This window comes from Populus trichocarpa, chromosome 6, assembly GCF_000002775.5.
Source record: "Populus trichocarpa isolate Nisqually-1 chromosome 6, P.trichocarpa_v4.1, whole genome shotgun sequence".
NCBI classification, from domain to species: domain Eukaryota; kingdom Viridiplantae; phylum Streptophyta; class Magnoliopsida; order Malpighiales; family Salicaceae; genus Populus; species Populus trichocarpa.
In genome coordinates this window covers 24,486,449-24,510,245 of record NC_037290.2, presented here as the reverse complement: position 1 = coordinate 24,510,245, position 23,797 = coordinate 24,486,449, and the positions used below count along the sequence as shown (strand labels likewise).

At 35.1% G+C, this 23,797-nt stretch overlaps 2 protein-coding genes and 1 pseudogene across 6 annotated transcripts in view; 1 reads left to right on the top strand and 2 right to left on the bottom strand.

Moving 5' to 3' along the window:
- The window catches only part of LOC7495730 (uncharacterized), a 95,310-nt gene that overhangs the window by 67,254 nt on the left and 4,259 nt on the right, over positions 1–23,797 (bottom strand). The gene's annotated exons all lie outside the window — the stretch shown is intronic.
- LOC7495726 (protein ANTI-SILENCING 1) lies at positions 1,278–8,438 on the bottom strand. 5 transcript variants are annotated; one of them, XM_024602856.2, is made up of 12 exons: positions 8,059–8,436; positions 6,837–7,237; positions 5,555–5,723; positions 4,628–5,454; positions 4,174–4,200; positions 3,676–3,768; positions 3,377–3,455; positions 3,105–3,210; positions 2,589–2,694; positions 2,355–2,471; positions 2,080–2,209; positions 1,278–1,552 (listed from the first exon to the last, which is right to left on the bottom strand). In XM_024602856.2, exons 2-11 carry the CDS (start codon positions 7,179–7,181, stop codon positions 2,159–2,161), a joined length of 1,920 nt encoding a protein of 639 aa, XP_024458624.1. In that variant the 5' UTR covers positions 7,182–7,237; positions 8,059–8,436; the 3' UTR covers positions 1,278–1,552; positions 2,080–2,158. The 5 variants fall into 5 exon arrangements, with proteins under 5 accessions (XP_024458624.1, XP_024458623.1, XP_024458625.1 ...); XM_024602855.2 differs by having other exon boundaries at positions 8,122–8,436; XM_024602857.2 differs by having other exon boundaries at positions 3,105–3,195; positions 8,122–8,435.
- On the top strand, positions 10,041–17,778 carry LOC7495725 (helicase and polymerase-containing protein TEBICHI-like; annotated as a pseudogene).

The window sequence follows — 23,797 nt, the reverse complement described above, 5'->3', positions numbered from 1 at the left end:
TAAAAAAGATTCAGCTTCTGGAAATGATGGCAATGGATGGACTGATACAACTCTTTTTTTAAATTAAAAAAATTAAAAAATTAAAAATAAACCATTCAAATTCACGTTCTGTTCAAGGCGACAACGACAGTCTCAAGCTTTCGGCCACAGAGTAGTTGATGCATAATTGAAATGCCTGCTCTAGAAGAAACGAGGGTCTAATAGACCGTAAGGGCACAAGTTTTATTTATTTATTTATTTATTATTATTTTTTTTTTTGATTATTGTGGGTGTCCGGGCCAGCTTGCGCGCACCTCGACTAATCCCACGGGCCCTGAAGTTAACGACCATGTAAGCCTCCAGTGGCCATCATATGAACGTCCACAGGGTTCGAACCTGAGACCTAAGAGGGAGCAAACCCCTTAGTCCCAAGCTCTTACCACTGTGGCTATCAATCAAGTTTTATTTTGATTGGTCGTACAAAGGTCAACATCAATTAAACCTTGACCAATAAACATGTTTTTTCACCCAGCCAATAAGAGCGGAGACGTAAAAAATCATTTCTAAATGTTTTTTAAAATGCCTTTATATTGAAAAATATTAAAATAATATTTTTTTATTTTTTAAAAATAATATATCAAAACATTAAAAATACAAGTTTTCCAAACGCTAAGAGTAATGCTGCCTAAACCTAAACCATCTCGACTGAATTTTCTACAGTAACTCTTAAAAGAACCAGTAAAGGACAGCTCCCTCGCTTCTGTTCCAAAATGGCATCGAATCGAAACCTTAGCAATCTATGCCTAGTCATCCATCCGGGCTAACGAAATTTTTTTAACATGAATCAGATCTGTTGACAGACCAATATAATTTTAATTTATTGTACGGATGGTTGGCCACGTCCACCGGGCCAGAACCATGTGATAATCTCTCAGACCAACATGCTATTGTTCTTCCCGGGAAAATCTAGCAATTTATGAAACATGAGGTGTGCTATGACCAGAGGCAACGGTCTGGTTCCTTAGAGTAATGAACCAGTGAAAAAAAAAGAGGACAGAATTTCAAGATGCCAATTAGTTTAGCTCATGAAATCACTTGGTAATGGACTGAGTGACCTAGGAAAAAATGCACCCATGCATGATATGCTAGTGGAAGAAAGACTTACATTACGTTAAAACTGTTTTTTTTTAATTAAATTTTTTTTTGTATTTTTAGATCATTTTAATATATTAATATCAAAAATAAATTTTAAAAAATAAAAAAAATATTATTTTAATATATTTTCAAGTAAAAAACAATTTAAAAATCAACTTTTATTATCCTAGCTTGAGAAACTTACAAAACTCCTAGCTGATAAAGGTAACTAACAGTGGATTATAATATTTACATCAGCCATTCGTAGTCCTACCAGATGAATCAGCCAGCCTAGTAGTTGTGAAAAGGACCTGATTTCCAAGTTCTAACAACGCCCAAAATCTGATCCACCTAACGTATATACTGCCGCACAACAAAAATAGTGTCTTGTTATCTAATCAGTGGAGCTCCGGCTTTCTACATATACATTCCTTCTATTCTGAAAATAGATCACCAAGAAAAGCATTTCAGAATTCAATAATCACCCTTGTCAAATGCCATGATCAATAACATACAGGAACTAAAGAAAAGAGTGCGTGCTTGGGGGGGGGGGGGGGGGAATTTTTCAATGTTTTTCCTGCTGTTTTCCCTACTACAACAAACTTGCATATTTGTGGACATGCAATTGTGCATCTCTTTGAATAAGACTTGAGCTATGACTAAGGAGGTGGGCAAGGAAGCGAGTTCAACACAAACAGAAGTTGATGAAAGGAAGTGACACCAAACTCATTAATAGACAAACCCAGACAGCACAAGCTCTCCCCTTTGACTTCTGATGATTGATGGAATTTAAGTCCATCTAGGGACTCGCCTCTAAAAGAGTATATATATTTTTATTTTTTTTTTTGAAAATGGAAAAATCAAAATTCATGAGCAAGGACTGAAAACTTACAAATGGTCCTATATATTCACATAAACTAAAAGGATAGTTGGAAGGCAAAATGTTTCTGTGTTGGAAGTGCTTACCCAAAAGGAGCAATTCTTTTAGCCTGCCCTTTTCTCCAAAAAATGTCCAGAAGAGCTACTACACTGAGAACAGTACAGTTCATTTACACTTCAAAGTAACCCAAAGTTTTCTCAACTCTTGCCTTTGTTGCTGGAAAAAGAATCAACATACCCAATTCAACAAAGAAAACAAAAACAATACTAAACAGAAATAAAAAAATGACAGCATTCTAGCTGATATTTAAAAACCCAGAGATTATCAAATCCAGAGCATTAGTTGAATTAATTATAGAGACCTGGCGTAGCTTTCTCAAAGCTAGATCTGATCTTTCTTGTAGTAGGCACCAATCCATTGCCATTTCATACTCAAGTGTATTGGGCTGAGAACAATGTGAAGTAGATACTGCTTCTTTCTGAGCAGAAAACATATTTTAATCACAATAGGCGGGGGAGCAACAAAACAAAAGTTTATCCACTTGAGTAATGTCTGCAGTGTGTGCAAGCATGGTTAAAGCAGGAATAAAATGTACCATCTCACGCTGCTTGTGGATTCTAAGTTTATTGATAACAAGATGACCAAAAAAGGTTGACTGCTTTCCTGGGAAACAAGGAGCAGCGATGCTGCCAACCAGAGGCCTGCAAAAATGAATATGAAAAGAAGGATAAGCAGCAGCATTATCTACCAGCTGATCATCTTTACCAGTGTGGAACAGTGCAAACTGAGCAGCAACACATTGATGCAGTACAATGCCATCCTGTAAAACAAGGTTAGCCAGGCAAAAGGGCTACAATCTCAACATGAGAAAGGGAAAACAATAGAAGACTGGAGGGGAAAGTATAGATGCCATGAGGGAGATGCTCTATTGTCCCAAGTACTAACATGCAAGATAGTTTGGGGCTTGACTTCATAATTTTTCAGTTGAGGGGGACAATAATATTGATACAACTGGAAGGCTTTGGCTGGAAATTCTACCGGTAAAGTAGAACCGCTGAGCAGGAAATATTTAATTGATGTGCACCAGTGCTGAAATAGGGTGAAACCATACCTCCCATTTGATAGCATTAAACAACCTTCATCTAATTTTGCAACTGCCATCTCTGCTACTTCCCTTTTCTGGAATATAACAAAAGCCTGACCTGCAGCATAAACAACTACAAAAATCAAAGTCCAGTAATAGGTAATTCTTTTTACAACAGAAGGGAGCATGTACAGAACAACACCCCCTCCCCCAACACACACACATGAACACAAAAGAAAACCGTGCTTGCTTAACAAATTTATGATATTTAACGAGTGATTGGCCCCTTTCATTTGTACCAGAGTGAGGGCTGGCAAGTGCAGTCCTTTGAATCATCTTCACAGTGCAACTTTGCTTGAAGGCATGCCAAATGATATCCTGATCCATAGCAATTATATTATGAGCCTCAACACAATCTAAGGAACAGTACCGGGCAGCAACCACTACATGGAACATGAAAGAAAATAAGGATAGCAAGCATATACTGTAGGAAAACTACACAGGAAGTGTTTTACTACAATGCAGTTGTGATGTGAAGCACAAATGAATGGAAGAGCATAAAACTAGTAAAGAAAATGTATTCTAGAATTAGAATCACCTCTACTTCTGCTGAAGTATAAGACGGATCCAGATTCTGTAGCAGGACAAGAGTTCCTTGCTCGTGAGCAGTTTGCATTCTTTCTTCCCATGGCTGGTAGGAATATACAAGGCAATTCAAAAATTAGCCTAATGGGTCCCATTTTGACTTGTTTCTAATGACATCAACATTCTATGACATCGCCTGCATTAAAAATCACTCTTTGTTTTTATGATGGGCCTTTGGCCCAACTAGTCCATCCCTGGGACTAGAGCCTCCCTATATGGGACAGCCCATATGACTCCAGGATGAGCAAGCGGCCAACATCAGATTTTGTGGCCAATGGGCATTGAATCCTACATCTTTAAAAAGTATCGGCAAACGTTGATTAAATAACATTGTTTCATTGGTCCTATAGAGTTTTTGAAAGCAAAATGTCAACAATAAATATTTAGTTAATTGAGATTAATAAATCACTTGAAATCAGGAACCACAGCAAGATTGAGAAAGAATACTTACAAGTCCCCTAAACCACTTGCTTCTATCCTGTCAACATATCAATAACAAAGATGCAAGTATTAAATATCATTTTCACCAAAAGTTTCTCATCAACAACAATAAAACAAGCACTATAAGAGATCAATGAGCACAATAAAAAGCAGGGAATATAAGACATCGATGAGCTAAAAACGAAGGAATTCAGGAAATCAATGAGGCTTGAGCACATTATTCCTTTTGCTGTAATCCAAATCACAAACATATATAGTTTATAATTTGTCTAGAAACCACCCTTTTTTCATCTTCCATCTTTTCTTTGTTCAACATTAGTACTCTTACCCTCTCCTATCCTTCCAGCTCTTCACTTTTGTGTTATTTTTTCTTAATAGAAGTATTGCTGCTAAGTAAATGGTAGTGCAACACAAAAGACATTAATAAATAAAGGTAAAAAAAGACTCCTGGCAATGCAACTTACAGCTTCTGGCCTGCGAGTGACTTCCTGTATATGGCAGTTAGTTTTACTGCCCTCCTCTGAAGACTGTCTTAGAGATGCTTCAGGAAACTTGCCATTAGCAAGTCTAGTAAGCTTCTCATCAGGCTTTGGCCTCTTGGAAAGGCCGCTGTTGTTCTCATGATGATCTTTAGTGAGATTAGATTTTGATTTATCTTCAGAAGCAGGGGTTGTTTGGGCTACAGACTTGGAGTTGCTGCCATTGGAATCATGACTTACTTTCTGCACACCTTTCACTTTGTTATCATAAGATGCTTTTGCCAAATCATCAAGCTTTGCTTTCTTAGATGGCCGGTCATCTAAGTCACCACAGTCTTTGGCAACTTTTACTTTCTCTTCAATTAGAACCTGATCAGCAAAGACTTTATCAACTTTACTTTCACTCCAGCCAACATCATCTTTAGAACTTGAAGCGATGATGTCACTCGGTATGCCTTCCTGTTCATCAACTTTAGTCATTTCACCTAACCCTAAATTAGATGCAGAATTTTCTCCTGGTGAACATTTCTGGTTGGCCAATGAAGGTTTTATGTCTGAAATTTGCTTAACTTTAGAGCTTGAACTTGCCGTCTCACCAGAATTATCTACCAGCCGATCATTTATTTTAGTCACTTCATTAAACTTTACATGTGAACTAGAAGTAGCCTTCTCTCCAAGATAAGATTCTGTCCTGGTCAAAATCCTTGTGTCATTAGTAGCCACAAAATTTCCACTTACTTCTTTCTTTTTTGAATCAAGTTTTGGAACACCACTGGAACTCTGATTACCCACTCTGTTCAATAAGAACTTCACTGCAGCAATTGAAGACGCAGCAAACATACAGAATTTAATGAGCATCGAGCAACTGATCAGATAAGAGTACAGGAGAATTGAAGGCAAAAAAACACATACCTTCAATCCCAGCAATTTTGTCATCTATCTTATCCAAGATCCTACAGTTCCCAACATCAAATGTACGATAAAAAACAAAGTCAGCCTCTTGAAGTTCTTCATCTGATGGTTGTGGATTCCTACTATCCTTTGAACTGCATACCACATTGCATTTTCCAGCAATTGCTTCCTGGTTTGATGCATGAGAAATTAAGATGACTAGTAGTACCTCAAAAGCACCAGCTATGTTTCCATTTCAAAAAACAATAAGAAGTTGAAGTCCAGCAGGAAGATTTCTAAATTTCAGTAAAAAATATCAAATCGATGTTTCAAGGCACTAAGAAATAACAATGTTTCATTTCTGTTCAAAAGCATTAAAGTTTCTATGCATGATTGTCAGTGGACCACATAACATACCAGAAGGACCTATTGAAGATTTGACTATGAATTAAGAATAAAATAGACGTAATTAAAAGTGTAAGTATTGAAAACAATACAATTTTTTTAAGAACACATTGGGTTATTTTCCTTGAAAAGGCCCAAAGAACCTAAGTAATACAATCCAAAGAAAAAACAGAGGACTGCTATACGTCCAACATAATCAAAGAAACCTAAAGTTAAAAAAATAACTGATTGTGCCTTTTCTCTCTCTCCCCCTCATGGTGAGAGCAGGCAAGGCCCCTCAAAGATGTCATGCCTTAAGTTTTTCACAGGTCCAATACAGATAATATACCAGTGTGTGTTTTATGTTATGTTGACACTGATACCACCAAGGTAAATGATGAGTCCGAGCAACAAAGGGCCCAGAAAATTTAAAGAAAATTAACAGCATGCTTGGCTGCTAATTTTGCTAACTTATGGCACCCTATTTTTCTCTTTTTGCAAATATACAGCCCTCTGGTTTTCAGTTTTTATTTTGCGCTATAAGACCCATTCACCTTAGTTTAGCACTTGTGAGGTTACCTGATGAGTATGCTGTTATGAAAGTGCTCCTTGTACAACTTCAACACACAGCACATATTTATATGTGTTCGTTCTAATGTATTAAACATAATGTTATTCCAATATCAATTGTGTCGCAAAATTTACACTAGGCTTCCCCACTCCCCCAGTAAGAACTATATGTCATCCAAACAATGTCATTAAAGTAATAATAAGTCACTACCAACAAGCCAAAAGTTATATTAAAGGAAGTTATAGTTTAAAATTAATTACAAACAATATGTCATTATAGTCATATAATAAGTCACTACCAACAAGCCAAAAGTTATATTAAAGGAAGTTATAGTTTAAAATTAATTACCAAAGGATTAACATTTGTGCTGCCTACACCTTCACCAGATGCCAAAAACAATTCATTCTCAGCAGTCTTCTCATCTCCAAGATAATTGGAAATCTCACGAGGACAGAAAAACCATAGAACCTTCACTTTCTTTGTCTTGTCAGCATTCTCCCATATCTTTAGGAGCTTCCCAATATAAGGCTCTGTCTCACCTTCCTCGTACATGTAAACAGAATCATATAGAGCATACTCCACACCATCATAGGAGAAAGATTCATAAAATTTTACATCTTTCTTTTTCCCACCAACTCCTCTCTGTTTACCCCACTTAAATTCGATGTTCTCAACTTTTTTTGCTTCTACCATACTCAAATAACAGGATATTCCAGATTTTTGTATTCAGTAAAACGTGTAGAACCAAGCTGGAAAAAAAAAAAAACAGAAAAGGGGAAAAACATTTCAGAAATAAGCAAGAGAGTTAGAGCAACATCAGAAGATAGCTAAAGTAATTTAAACAGATAGTCATGAGGACAATAGGAGGTAAAAACACTTGAATTATTTCTAAACCCAACCTTACTAAGGTGGAACCAATCAAGTGACATCTATAAACACACGCATAATGTATTAGCATTCACAATCCACAGGTACTTTATTCATCAAGATTAATCATGCAGAGTTAGTTAGCCCCGTGATCATGCATAAATTTGTTAATTAGCTTATCTAACTAAAAATCTAAGCATTCTGAAGACACAAAAACTTAGACAGAGATTATAACACATAATCGCAATGTGCGGGTAAATAACATTTCACTTTCAACTGTAAGCTATCAGCAACTTAATTATCTACTCATGAATGCCGCAACCCTCCCTGTTTTTTTTTTTTTTTCCAAAATCAATCTTAGGGTTTTGCCCCCTTCTTTTGATGAAATGAAATGCTGTTATGGTATAAAAAACAGCAGCATTGTAAAATACCTAAGTGCTCTGTGATTTTTTACATTATCAAAACAAAAATTAACCCTAGAAACCCTAAATTTATAATGGCATACTAATGCCACAGTAATACTCTGTATTTATGTATAATTAAACAAGCTTGGCACCAAAACAAGAGCAAAAGTATGCAAAATAACACTACATTCATGTATATGAACAGAAAATAAAGTAAAAAAAAACTCCTTCCACGTAAATAAAATAAAAATCGTCGACTGAATTCATGTGAAACAAAATAATATCGACAAAAAACGAACTATGTGCTTTTCTCGAACTCCAGATTACGTGATCATCGAAAGATTTTCAAAAGGAAACGGAACCTGAAGTCCAATTGTGTATTGTATGTTCCAGGGAAAGCAAGTGGTGCCGTTTAGCACACGAAGTAAGGCGTCTTCTCGTTCAAAAGCGCAGTATGGTGACAAATCGGACAAGGAATTTGCCGGGAAAAAAACTTGAAGAAGAAGAAGGAGATTGGAAGAGAGAGAGTGGGTTTTTGTTTCTCTGTGAAAACTGAAAACCCTAGCGAAAGCGCGCTTGATTTTATTTTCGATTTTTCTCTGTTTTCTTTATTTTTTAATTCTAGTTTGATTTGATTTGATTTGATGCAGGCTCCAGAACATGAACGGGCTACTGCCTGGTGCCTCTCAGCTAGTAATTGAAAGAGCTACGTAATTTATACTTTAGTCCCTATGTGTATGGTAATATTTCACTTAGATTTTCATGATTTATAATTTTTGATATTGACACTATAATGCTGAGTTGTTAAACCCATAAGAGTTTTTTTTTTAAATCAAAGCCATGTTATTTAAAAAATAAAAAAGTCAAATTGAATTTTTATCGGTTCAATTAGGTCTAAATAGATCAATTTGGATCAAATATTAGTCTAGAGTCTTGGTTCATTAGATCTCAGGTTGAAATAGTTAAAAGAAAAAAATACGAGTTTTTTTTTCAATTATTTGCTCATCTTTTCATTTTGAAATCTTCAAAACTATTGTCCATTATCAAAAAAATTAATTGTTAATTTTCATTTTTGTATGCTTCATAATTTATTGAAATAAAAAATTTCAAATAATAATATCATTACAGAAACTTAAAAGGATTATAGCCTGTGTCTAGATCAACAGTGGATTACAATGGTGAAGTGGTGATTTACTATTCATTCCAAAATTATCAAGCCTTTTTCAAATGGTATACAAATTATTTATAAATTAGATAGGGGCACAAAGGTTTTTGCACATTCATTCAGCATGGCAAAATTATTTAATCGCCTTTACTAGAAAATGTTTGTAAACTTGACTATAGGGGCTTTATCATGCTTTTATTTTTAAAAGGGTAAAATTATTAATTTAACTTTGGCTAAAAAAAAATATTATTCAAGGGCTTTATAGTCTTTTACTTAATAGTTAAATTATTCCATTGCCCTTCAAATTAAAAAAATTTTCCCATCGATTTAGAGTTACCTGTTTGGAATTGTGATTGCAGTTGCGATTCAAAGTACTTTTTACTTAGAAATGCATTAAAATGATGTTTTTTTTTAAAAAAAATTATTTTTGAGATCTGCACATTAAAACGATTCAAAAACATAAAAAAAATTAATTTTTAGTAAAGAATAAAAATTAATTTTTTTGGAAATACGGGTTGTACCGTGTTTCCAAACGACTTCTAATCTTTTAGATTTTATTATTTTATAATTCTTGAGTTTTATTGGGGATGATGGGGTCATTTGTTAAATAATTTTTTTTTTTAAAAGAAGATAGAGTCGCATGGATAACGGCGGATTTTGAATGGCGTCGTCTAATGGCTGAGAGTTTAATTCCAAGGTGGCGAAGGAAGAAGGAGGAGAATAAGGTTTTTTCATTAGATGCTTTTTAGTTAGTTAACTCATTTTCCCTTTTATAATTGTCAACGAGACTTCACAGTTTGAACCAACGCTCTATTTACACATATTCTTACTTAGAGCAACAAAAATGATGCGAAACCTTTTGATTTTCCTACAAACAGTGCACATCCAGCATTAATTCCACGGTAAATCATGTCTTCCAAGCTGATTTGAGATTTTTTTTATTTATCATAAAGTAGTTTCTTCTACTGATGAATTTTATTAGTATTATCAGTGGGGTCATAAAAATATACACCAATATCCTTTTGTTGGAAGGAACTTGTAGCCTTATGGATCTTTTCTCTGACTTTTTTAATAATGCTTTAAATATCTCACCTTTTTCTTTTCCAATTTAATGGTATGAAGTCTGTTGGAAATCGAGTTGGAGTTTCAGAAACATTTTTGATGCGGATGGCACATGGAGCACATATTTTCAATTTATATAATAAACAGATCAATAGATAATACGAAAGGCTTGTGTGCCAGCAAGTATGAAAACCGATCTGGGGTTATGAACAAAAGTGTGACTTCAGATGTTGCTCTGATCATCTTGTCAAGACTTGTGCAGGTTTCAATATCCTTTTCCTTTCTTTCCTTCAATCTGATTAGTAACACTGACTTAGTGAACCAAATATAGTCTTCTATATCCACATCTTTTTGAGTACATCTATCTTTCGTGTTTGTTTCGTGTGCGTTGGCATAAAATACTACGTGTACATTGCATGCATTAAGAATATGCATTCTTGGCTACTTTTTTCATCCAGAAAAAGTATATTTATCCAGTAGTCTGCTTAGTTTTTCTCATGGTTACCTGGATATGATACCTAATATTTCTTTATCATGCATGGGTTGTGGTTGCTTTTGCTTTCTAATAAATGCTGTTTCTTCTTCTTCTTCTTTTTTTCCCGTTTCCCTGCCTTGCTGAATAAACATTATTTACATTCTGGCATAAAGGAAGCACCGATACCCGAGGTTTGTGAAACTTTTAAAGTTGCTAGAGGCATGGTTCAATCCTTACAAGAAAATGCTGGAAGGTTTGCATCTGTGGTTTTGTGAAATACTTGGATGCCATGATCTCGAGGACCTGGCTGTGAAGTTCCAAAATTGTGTTTCATTTGGAGTGAGCAGAGATTGTGGAGCTGGCTAATACTCCATATGTTAAGGAAATTGATTCCTCAACACAAAGTCATAATAGTTGTCATTTTGTTGATGTTTCAAAGTTCCTGGTTAATACTCCAGAGATAACCATTATTTTCATTATTTCATTTGTAACGTTCTTGAGCAAGGACACTCTAGAAAGCAGGGTTGCGTACACCTCAAGCTATTGCTGAAGCATCTATTCCCGAAATAGGCAAAGCACTTGTTGAATCTTCATCATGGACTGCACAAGGTGAGCTTAGAAATTTCAGTACATTACCTCTTATGTGATGTTTTTTCTGTAGAAGATGCATCTATCTTTATTCTTGCTTAAATGTCCTAACCAAAGACTTCCCTTAGTTTAAGCTACATGTGATTTCTGCTTTTATCTGAGATAATTTTGTGACTGTTACAGAATTTATTTATCACATATTTTTTTCCTACTTTGAGAGGTTCATACTTTTTATGTTGGGAAGAAAGAATCACAATTATATGATCATCATGCCAAGCGACAACAAATTCTAGAATATTCTTGCATGCTTTAGGCTTATTAATTAATAACTGACGGGTTTCTTAGATAGGAAAATTGTATGTTTCTTGATGGTGTATAAGAAACAAATTCTTGGTTCAGATTGTGTGAATGTTTGTTTTCAGAGTTTGTGGTTGTATATTCAGCATAGGTTTGTGGGTTTAGGATTTTATGGTTTAGCATGTAGTTTTTAGGTTTTGGTGCCTAGAATTTTGTGGGTAAGGTTTCATTCTTAGTCGTTATTCACCTTCCCAGAGTAATTTGTCTCTGCTGTGTAGCATGCATTTATATATGCATTTATCAAATTTTTGGATTTATTGTGACTTAGACAAGTTGACGAAATGGCTGCAGAGGGTCACAAAGACGCATGCAATAGGGAATTGCAAAGAAAATCAAGAATGGTGCGCACAAAATTGTAATGGACAAAGCAGAAGAGGCAGGGGTTTTTGCTTTCGCAGCTTTCAAATCACTCGGATTCAATGTTCTGCAGTTTTCTCCGCCTTTATTATCCAACGCTCCTGAAAATCTTGTTGAGCAAGGAACTGCAGGTACCTTGTTTGGGGATGATTCCAATATTGTTTTGCATGTGGACCAAAGAGATCACACTTCATCCACGCTGTTCATAGAAGGTAGTAAGAATTCTGGTAAAGTTACTCTGGGAACTGGATAAGACAAATTAACAAACACAGTCAGCGTTGGATTGGTAATTGCTGCAGAAGGAAGCTCAAATGGTCCGATTCAATTCAACGCTGGTGCTGAAAATTCTACAGTACCCTGTCCAATTAGGACAGAATGGCGATCATAAGAAAAATGCAGAGGCACAATCCTCTCTGTCCAATTAGGACAGAATGATGATGGAACTGAGATCAATGACAGGATCATTAATACCAGAGTGCAGGAGCAATGTAGTAGAGAAAATTTAAGTAGGAATAATGTGGACAGTGCTTGTGAGAAGGGTCCTCTTAATGCAAGCAATATTTCAGGTGGATTTGATTCTTTGTTATATCTCTGGCATGCTACCCGAGAATTCTATTTTGATATCCACTACAACAAGTGATCGGAAGTAGAATCTGTCACCTCATTTGAAATACATGGTATTGCCATCTGCTGGGAAAATTCTCCTGCGCACCACATCAATCTTCCTAAGGATCTACTGTGGTCTCATAATCGAAGGAATGACTCCTCACCTCCTAGTGCATCTAGTGGCAGAAACAGTACTCACCCACCTGAGAATTGGTTGGAGATAGTTCGACAGAGATGGAACAAAATTGGAGAAATAATGGGAAAGGGAGGTGTTCCAAAATTTATGTGTAATTTGAAAGTTCAACTTCAGGTACTCAATGGTGCTGTTGTTTCCATTCAGAGATATGGTCTTTCAAGGAAAGTCTCCATTCCTGAACTCATAGACAGTTTGCACTTAATGTTGTCCCCTATTAATATTAAAGAAGCAATCTACATGTGCATTGTGGCATGGATTCTTTGGCCTGATGAGGAGAGAAGCTTCAATCTGAATTTGGAGAAGGTAATGTTAACTGGTTGTATTTAACAGCGTGAATCCAAATATTAGCATATGTAGACTGTCTTTGAAAGGGGACGTTTCTTTTTCTTTTTACAGTTAGCTACTTCGTCTTGTGTTCTTTCCTGTTCCACTGAAGTATTTTTAATGGTGAAAAGGCAATGAAACTCTAAATTCCTTGTTAATTATGCATCACTTCAAACTGGTTTATTATTGTTATGATGATGCAGGAAGTCAAGGGAAGGTTATCCAGTGAGGCTGTGGCAGCTGCTATTTGGAATGGCAGGTGGAAGAATCAGATGTGAAGAGTTGCTCATAATGGTTGCTGTCGGCCGTGTTGCAAAAACACGAGCCCTTTGTTTTGGTCTTTGAAGTTTCTGACTTCTGAGGGACTCGTTGAAGCTCTCAAGAACATTGAAATCCTGCATCCTGCTGGTAAATATTCTGTTGCTTTCAGCTATACTTCCTTAAATGTAATCTTTGTTTCTTGGTATTGAAACTTCACACGAGGTTCCAATAAAATTCAGAGGGTAATATCTTGAGCTTCATCTTGCTTATTTTCATGGAATTGATGGGATGGTAACACAGGATCATCTGGTAGGGATTCCATAGCATCGAGCTCAGAAATCAACCATGTTGTCAGGGAGCTTGCAGCGTATTTTGAAGCTCCACCTAAGGACCCAGCCCTGGATTCGTGGTTCCATTCCATACTAAATTCCTTCAATTGTTTTGTAAAGTAAAAGTTGCAATCTAATTGTTTAATTAGAGGCTGCTAACATCTAATGTTAGTTTTTGCTCTTCATTAAATCCTGGCCTCTCTTATCGTCTGGTAATGCACATTCATAAATGCTCATGTTATGCAAGATATTTTTTTTTTGGAATCCCTGAGCTAGTATTGTCGGTAATTTCACTCTTCAACGTGATTCTCTCATTACTAATTTTTGTTCTGGCAAAATTGTACAGGTGAATGTTCTTGCAAACATGGAACTTTGGGGGATGGGTGTTGACATGGAGGGGTGCCTACAAGCACATACAGTACTGAGGAAAAAAGCTAAGGGATCTCGAGAAGAAGGCTTGCGATTAAGCTGGCATGACATTTTCACTGTACACAGCAGCAGACAGTGCCAATGTTCTATGCAGACACTTGAAGCTGCCCATACCAGAAGGACACAGGAAGGGGAAAAAACATACTGACATGTTGGATTTGTTAAGGTACGAGATGGTCATCTCTTACTTTCTAACACACAATATCTTTTAAGTGAAGTACATGCTAAGTACATCTTGCAATATTTGTATATGCGAAATGAATGTGCAATTTATCTATATAGATTTTTTCCCTTATCTTCAGGTTAGAACTATTTCTTTTCTCTTTTTTCTTTTGTTACTGTAATTCTCTTTAATTTTCTTCATTTTTAGAATCCAAATTTAATTTTAGTGTCGGTAACCATTTTTCCTTATGAGTCATGCAGTGTGTTGAACATGTGGTTGATTTCGAAATGAGTACAGATGGAAGGGGGATGGTGTTGAGCCATAGCATTACCAATTAAAGGCCCATGGCTTCTCTGTTCCTACTCAGGTAATATGGGCATTTAGCTTGTAACCCTGCCTCGTGCTTCTCACTTTATGAGATTATGCGTATTTGTAGCTATTATCGAGTCCAGTATATACCAAATATCAAGTGTGTTAAAAATCCCCGACCTAATTTAGCCCCTTGCTTTCAGTAAATAAAGAAAGCTAACCATGCAACAGGAGAAAAATAGAAGTTCTTTGGGCCTGCGGGTTGTGGTTTCTATACATCAATCCTATTCCTAAAGGATCTAAAGCTCTAATTCTTATTGCAGGATAACTGGCTACTATTAACAGCAGATTATTCTCAGATAGAATTACGTCTGATGGAACACTTCTCTAAGGACTCCACATTAATTGAACTCCCTGCTAAGCCACATGGTGATGTTTTCATCATGATAGCCGCAAGATGGACTGGAAAACCTGAAGATTCTGTAAACTCAGTTGAGCGAGATCAGACCAAAAGGTTGGCTATGGAATTCTTTATGGAATGGGTGCTAACAATCTTGCTGAACAACTGGTTTGTATCTCTGATGAAGCTGCAGGGAAAAAAATAAAAGCTTCAAAAGTTATTTTCCTGGTGTTGCTTCCTGGCTCCAAGAAGCAGTTGCATCTTGCTGTCGAAAAGAGTAAGGGTATTGAATTTCTTTCTTATTATTTTTTATAGAGTTTTACTAGAGAGATGGAGAAGAATGATACACAATGAGAATAAGACACCCACCCAAACAGCAAAAAGAAACAACTCTAGTTCAAAATAATAAAGGTCTCCATTCCCTTTGCATAACTGCTAAAGAAGTGCCTCTAAAAGCCCCTGCAGCATTGGATTTCTTTCTTACTATGCCTTGGCGAGCATCAGTACTGCCTATTTTCTTACAAAAACAAAGGCTTTGATTATAGTTGTTTGACACTTAATTTTTCAAATTTGATTTGTTTTTTCACACAAATTTCCACACTATTTTGACTCCTCCGCTGATCAATATTGCATCAAGTCTTTGACACTGATATACATGGATGATCTTGTCATTACAGGGAATAATCCATCATTTGTGCACTCTGTTATTCAGCAGCTAGGTGCCCTGTTTTCTCTCAAAAACATGGGTTCACTTCATTATTTCTTAGGTATTGAAGTGATCCCCAATCCAGTAGGGTTATTTCTTTTTCAACCTATTAACTTAAGCTGTTAGGTGAGGTCCTAAGATATGATTTATATTATTCTTTAACACACCCCTTCAAGTGAAAGCCCTTTGAGCTTGAAACTTATACAGACATACATTACTTTATGCTTAATTTTTATCAAATAAATAAGAATGGTGAGATTTGAATTCGTGACCGCTTGGTGATCAAGGCTCTGATACCATATCAAAGAACCATTTAAACCCAATAGTTTAAACTGTTAGGTAAGGTCATAAGATATGATTTATATTACTCTCTAACAGTCTTCACTTGATTTATTTTAGTTCTGTTCTATCTTGTTCTATTTCTTACTTTGTTTTTAAGTGGTAAAGATTTTACATAATTCTGAAGTCCTTTCGGATGCATTTATTGTCATTTTCTTTATTTGTAAATATTTGGCTCTATCTGCTCTTCTATTGCTATAGTCTTGGCGTCAAAAGTTCCTTCTGCTGTCTTTCTATTTGACAGTGTGCAAAGACAAACCTTTTCAAATCCAAGAGGGGTGTAGCTCTGTATTTAAAGTAACTTGAGATTATGCATGGCATTCAAGTTTTCCTCTTGTTCTTCAAGAGTTAATTATCAGAATACACACACACACATATTACTTTAAGATTTATACACTGGTAATTCAGATATGTGGAGACCATCAAGGGAAGAAAGTGATTCTTGTCAGAAAAAAAATTTGCAAACAGTGAAGAAAAATCAAAAGCTCAGAGACAAGCAGTTAATTAAATATGTCAGGTATAATGATATTTTTTGGATGGTTTAGGACAGCATGACCTAATAATAGTTTTGTCCTGATAGCGGCCTCTTACAGGGTTCTGCTGCTGACATCATCAAGAGTGCAATGATAAATATACGCTCTCTGATTGTCGAAGGAGTTGATTGCTGAAAGGTCAGTGTTGAATTCTTTTGCAGGTTACTTTAGATAACTGCATCAATTTCTTTAGTTTTTTTTTTTTTTTTTTTTTTTTTAATTTCCGACAATTCCAATATCTGAGGAAGTATATATAATAATTGCTTGGACATTGGAATTCTGACCTATGCGTTTGGTTTGGTCTGTGATGTGCCAATGCAGCAAGGTTCGTATTTAAATCTGAACTTCAAGTTTCAGTATTGTTTGAGAAAGTTGCTAAGAATCTTGGTGGTAACTATTCAGGTATATGACGAGCCAGTGGAAGTTGATCCCTCCTTGATCAACAAAGCTGCATTGCTGTTACAAATGAGCATGGAAAACGCTGCTGCCCTTCTAGGTATGTGCTCAATACTTCCTTTATCTTGACATCTTAATAATGTAATTCACTATAATTTTACTACATTCATTTCAGTTCTTTTGCAAGTCAAACTAAAAGTTGCAAGCACTTGGGGTTTTGATTGTTGGCAATTTGGACACATTCATTTCAGTTCCTTTGCAAGTCAAACTAAAGTGGTCCAAATTGCCAAAAAGGCTATAAATTTTACTACATTTATAGCCTTTTTGTGCTGATCAACAAGTAAATGAAGTTCTTATGCCTGATTCCTGAAGAAAGAGTTGTTTTGATTGAAAAGAAAACAGTTGCACAGCAGTAGAGGTGAAGATTGTTGGCAATTTGAACCACTGTATGTAATGTGGCAATATTTCAATTGGTTAACAACATTTTGATTTATAAGCTGGAAGATATACTTTCAAATCTTCTGATTAAAGTATAATTTTATGCAGAGCTTCCAGCTTCACGCTAAGCAACATGTTCCCCAAGCCGATGAAAAATTTTATGTGCGACACTTGAATTGCAGTTTTGCAACAAGAAGTCTTGACCTGACATCATCTGGAAGGTTGAAAGAAGAAATCACAGAGGTGCTAAGGAACTGCTTCTCTGAGGTGGACAAGCTAGTAGGATCACTATATATATCACCCGCGTATTTCACTAGAGAGGATCATGCATGAATTCTTTTAGCACAAAGCCTCACAGAGTCCTTTGTTCAGCTAGCCTTTAACATATGAGTTCTAATGATTGTTTGTTTTCATAGTTTGGCTGCTGATCCTGCAAGTGCTAGGAAAACTTGAGCCCATAGCTATTCCAAGTTCCAATATGCCTCATGCCAAGCAATTGCTAAAGTACTCGTTGGTGTTGGAAAAAGAAGGTATGTATTGGTACAAGGACGCAGAATTAGTTGGGATAAGCATGTATTGCAGATGAGCTGCATTTTATTTGGCTTCTGGCCTTGTTGTACCTCAGTCTCCATGCTTTTTGGAAATATTATACAGTTCTTGGCACACCTTATTTCCATACCACGGGACAAACCAGTGCATAGGCGCTGTTTTGGGTCACATCTATGTTGACTTTGTCAATGGTTAGCATCATTGACACGAACATGCCAGCCAGTGGTCGTCCTGGGCTTATCAGGGCTTACATGATGTAAGCCTCAGTGCCCTTAGGCATGGATGGACTCTGTCCATTAAACATTGCTTGGAATCACTCTGAAGTTTATATTTTTCAGTTTCTATCATAATAGTTTCTGCTGCAGGTATTATATTTTTGCCTTAAAGGACCTTTAACAGTGTTTTGTAGCTAAAGAATTCAACTCATATGGTGCACAACTAGCAAAAATGCTATGAAATCTCAAAGACAAGTAACACAAGGAAATGGGAATCCATACCAATCCTGTACTTCTATTGTGATGTCCGCACAGGTTAGCATCTTTCATGTCAATGCAGATATCATTACAGCAATGACTTCACCAAGCTGATTTTGAATTCCTGTGATAAGCATTCATAAAAAGAAGCAGAGATAAAGGAAACATTTGTGTTGCTACAACGGAAATCGTAACTTAGTGGATAGAATTGATGGACAGCTAGTTGAATATTAACATATCACGGTGATCCTTTGTCCATCTTCCATATTAACTAACCATTTCTATTACTCCGTTATCTCAACTCCTCCTCAGCCTATCTCTTTCACATTATTTGTATCTATTTAATTCTCTCAATTTTTCTCCCCGTCTATATCGATCTCCTTACTTGCTTACACATCTCCATCTCTCCTTTTCCATATCTGTCATATTTCTATCTACAAGCTCTTCTCCTCTCCCTTTCTTCCTCTCAAGTTGAAAAAATACGTACTAATTTCTTATGGGAGGCATGGTTGTAGACTTGTAGTTTTGGAGTAGAGGAAAATACCACCTGAGCAGAAACTGTAGGCCATGCTTAGTGCTTGAATGACAGGATGATGAGCTTCCAATTTCTTCTTCAATAACATTCATTTGATAAAATTTAAAATATGTGTGATACCTTGTGATGGGCTTTAGAGCATGTGGGGCTAGTCCTTCCTTACTTTAATCTGAAATTTGTCTTAAAATCTTGCAGTCTGGTTGCTGTCTTCATCCAAACGACACTATGTTTGGAATAACTAAAGGCATTATATCCCCAAGTAATTCATCATATGAGCTACAAAGTCAACCAACTTTTTTAAAGTCAACCAACTTGATTGACATGTGGTGATTGCACATGTTGTTGGACGAGCTATTAGGTATGGCACACTTTCCAATCCCACGACTTTTTTGCAGCTTACTTTTTATGCTTGTCATCTGTATTTTAAGTAGTGCTTACATGTTCTTAGCTGGTTTGAATAGGAGTTTGGATGAGGTTCGATGGCGTATTCCTAGCAGGAATCTACTGCTATCTATTTGAGAAGTTTTTTTTTTCTAAAGTCAAGCATGACAAGAAGTGTTGTTTTTAACCATGGCATATGAAGGAACCATGATGGACATAAGAAACCATGATGTGAGCATTTAAAAAAACCATGGCATATGAAGGAAACATGTTGGAAACTTCATGGTAAACCAACAAACTAGAATCTAAAATCCAAACGTGAAGGTTGTGCCTACCAAGCCACGAGCCACCTCTTAAAAGATTCAAGAGCTTTGATCAATTTGGATTCAACTCTTTTTACCAATGACGAACCTGTATAAGATGATTCAATCTCCAAAAATATCCTCACCAAAGTTGTTCTAGCTGAGAAGTTTCAATAATTCAAAGAGTTTTTGAAGACTACAAATTAAAAGGAAGTGTTAAATGTAATTTGTAATGATTCAATGTCTTTCATTATTAGCTTTTATGGCTCTTGTTCTCTTCATAGCCATTTTCCTTGTCTTTGTACCAGCAGTTTCTAACAGAATGAGTGGAATTTTTACATCTGATACACTTGAACAAACAATCTCGAGTTTCATGGCCAATTCCCTTGTAAATAGAGCAATAGGAATTGATGCCTACTCTTGGTTGAAAATTCGCTCTTCCTCTTCCTCTGCTCCTACTTCTGCCTCTGCTGTGATTCTTACTTTCTCTTGTTCTTCCATATGAGTCTCTTCTGTAAAATGATCTTCCTCCCTCTGTTGATGAAAACTTGCTCCCTTCTTGTCAAAAAAATTGGCTTTGATCTAAGAAGAATGCTCTATTGGTTGCTTGTTGTACTGGTTCACCCTTTGTTCATGCGCTTCTAAAGATCCCATCAATTCATGAATTGAAAGTCTTGACAAATTTTTTGTTTCTTCAATAACAACAACTATATGTTCAAATTTTTATAGCAAACTCCTGGGAATCTTCTCTGCAATTCTTTTATCTGAAACATTGTCTCCACAGCTTTTGATTTGATTGATAATTTCAGTAGTTCTAAAAGAGAAGTCTTTAACCAACTCACTATCCTTCATTGTAAGATTTTCAAACTCTTTCTATAAATTCTGCAGCCGAATAGAAATGGCTTCCCGAGAGCCCTGAAATTCTTTTCTCAATATCTCTTATGCTTCTCTTACCTTCTTAATAGAGAATATCCTGGGATAGATAGATTTGCTTACTCCATGCTGTATTATTCTCAAGGCAGTTGCATTTTTTTACACATTCTGCTTGTAATCTTTTGCATCTTCTTCAGACTAGGAAGCAAAAGATCCTTCCTAGAGTGGTTCTGCAAACCCCTCATCAATTAATGTACACAAGTCTTATGAAATGAAGATAGTCTCCATCTGAGAACTCCAGTATTTGTAATGATCTCCATCAAAGATACACTACTAAAAAAGAGGGTCATTAGCATCGGATGTTAGCAACAGAATAATTCAGATGCAACTTTAGCAACAGATTAGTAATGGATTACATATATATTAATTTTTTAATATTAGCAACAGATTTAGCAACACAAAATCTAATACTAAAAATTAAATTAATATATTAAGAATCAGTAAGGGATTTTCCATTACTAATATGGTTGCACAAAATTTACACTGGAAAAATTCGTTGATGATAAAAATAAAAGATTAGATTTTGAATTTTGTACAAAAACAATAAACAATAATGATGTGTTAATAATTAATTGGTCCATGTATACCTTGCAAAAAAAAAAAACTCACACAGTTGGCAAATACCAATCTCAAGAGAAAAATTCCTTTTATTCTTCGAAAGAACCCTAACCCATTTGTCCCTTCCTTCTCAAAAAATCTCATCTCTGTCACTTTTGCAAATTTTTCTCCTGAGAATATATGCTCCCAAGGCATCATTTTCAAAAACATCATTTATCACATTCTTAACTTCTTCTCTAGTGAATCTGCGTTTCCAAGGATTCCATCTTGTAAGGAACAAATATGGTGCGACAAATTAAGATAGCATGTATAATCAGAAACCCATATTTGAGAGATTGTGTTTGTAATTTAGAGAGAATATTTATTGTTTTATTAACTAATTTTATAGAATAATTTTGTAGATCTATTACAAACAATTTGTTAAATAAGGTTGTCATCACATGCTAATGTTTCTAATTCTTAATGTAATGTTCTTTATCTTCATGGTTCTGTGACGATTCCATTGTTGCTTGGTTAGGTAGTGAGGTTTTTTCTAGGGTTTTGGTTTTTTTTTTTGTTTTGTTTTGTTGGGTTTATGTGTGTGGTTTTTCAGAGGAGAAATATGAGTAATGTGTGACAGAGCCCGTAAATAAAAGTTAGACCTTGAATTTTACTCACGTGCTGTGAAAGGTGTTTGGTTGGTTAACATTTTTTTGCATACTACATCATTTTTACTCATCTTCTTTAGCATCAACCTCTCTCCAGTGAAATTGTTCTTGTTTAGTAGTGTTAAACATAGTAGAGCAGAGAGAGTGAAATTGTTCATCATTAATTTTTTACATTTCTCGTCCTGTTTTGAGCAGAAAATCTACACTCTTAACTATCCACTTTACAGATAAATAAAGTCAAACCTTTTTTTCTCCTTGACGACTACTTTTGTTCCCCTTTTTAATAGAAAACCTTGTGATTGTCATTTTCACCCATTCATCCACGGATTAACCAATCGCCTATCCTATTTGCATATACGTACTTGAGAAAAAGGCATAGAAAGTCATCTTCATGTCATGACATTTCCCATAGAATTGGCCCTGTACGTATATCTCATACACCTCACATCACCAAGCTGGGAAAAGGTGATTTATTTTTGGAGGGTGAATGAATGTTTAGAGGAAAACACATATCAATATTATTGTTTTTAGAGGAAAACACATATCAATATTATTGTTTTACGGTGAACAGAAATTTGACAAAAAAAAAAAGAAGAAATGTGAACTGCAGGAAATTCTTACTACATTCATATTAGTGTTTCATCAATTCAATCCATGTGGCATCAAAATAATTAATTCCCATGATAAATATAGAACTTTAACTTGGAAAATTCAACTTATTAGTCTTCTTGCAATGCTATTCTTGCTCATTACAAATTGATTTAGTTTTTTAATTTCTTAACACTATTATTCTTGCTCATTTTTATTTTTTATTTTTCTAATTTCAGATTGTTGAACCCATCATCACATCACATTACTTATTTGCATTTGGAGTTGCCAAGTTTTTGGGTTGTGCATATTGGGTCCTCCAGGTTTGTTAATGTAGCTTAAAACTTTTTATTAATTTTAGAAGATAACTTGGTTTATGGAAAAATTGCATGGTCATTAAATCTTGGCCTCTGTTTGCTAATAATAGTGTAATTTGTCTCCAAAGTTTTTTTTTGTACTGCACCTATTTGAAAGAGAAGTTGTAATATTTATGGTGTGCAATTCAGCGACCATAGATTAGATAGGTATAATCTTATTTTAGTTGCTCAATATTTCTTTATTTAATGCGACGATCTTATGTAATAAATTATTGATCAAATAAATATTTAATAGTTGGTTAAAAATAATGATTATGACATATGTTTGTAGGAAAACTTCATTTCTACAATATTGCTTGACAATGTAAACGATTATTTTTTTTTTTTAATAGAAAAGTCTAGATTACTAAAGATGAAGAAAAAAAATGATGATGGGAAATAATAAACAGATATTCTTACTATATTCATATTAGTGTTTCATCAATTCAATTCATATGGCATCAAAATAATTAATTTCTATGATAAATATGGAACTTTAACTTGGGAAATTCGACTTATTAGTCTCCTTGCAATGCTATTCTTGCTCATTACAGGTTGATTTACTTTTTTAATTTCTTAACACTAGCATAATAGGGATGAACTTTTTAAAGAGTTTAAGATATGAGATTATATATTTTTATTTTAGGCATAATTATGTGTTGATGAAATCAACTAGCATTGTAGAATTGGGCGTATGTAATAGATAGTTGAATATTTTGGCAAAAGGATGCAGAAATCTGTATATAATGAAAATCTGACGAAATTATAGGAGACTTCTCTTCTCATAGATGGATTTTGAGGAAAATGGAATTTCATGGTTTTGAGTGGGATTCTTGGTGTTTTCTTAGATTGTGTGTTGTTGTTTTTCACTTATAATAATAAATATGAAATTATTAAACTGTTATGCGATGGTAACTCCCACTTTCTTTCTCTGTGCACACCATAACTTAATTAGATGCAAGGAGTATTAATGTAGTAAAAAAAAAGTTTTTTTATGACAGTGAAGACCAAAATAAAGTACGAACCTCTTAGATACAATTAATGTAAAAAATAGTTTTTTAGGGAAGTGAGGACTGAAAAGAAGGAATTAAAGGAATTTTCAGCGAAGGCATTAAGTTTGTTTGACCATTTCATTGATTGAAAACATAAATTAATATATAATTGTTTTTGCAATTTAGATATTAAGAAAGCAAATAAAAAAAAGAAATAGTCATATTTTAACATTATAACAGGAAATGACTTCTATTATCTTAATAGCTGTATAGAAAAAGCTAAATATGCTA

Bases quoted from the DNA above. Each gene is read 5' to 3' on its own strand.
- LOC7495726 (XM_024602856.2), bottom strand. From the start codon at position 7,181: ATGGTAGAAGCAAAAAAAGTTGAGAACATCGAATTTAAGTGGGGTAAA. The intron at 5,724-6,836 runs GTAATTAATTTT...GCATCAAACCAG, and splicing joins GCACAAATGTTAATCCTTTG to GAAGCAATTGCTGGAAAATG. The intron at 2,695-3,104 runs GTATGGTTTCAC...TCATTTTTGCAG, and splicing joins TTAATGCTATCAAATGGGAG to GCCTCTGGTTGGCAGCATCG.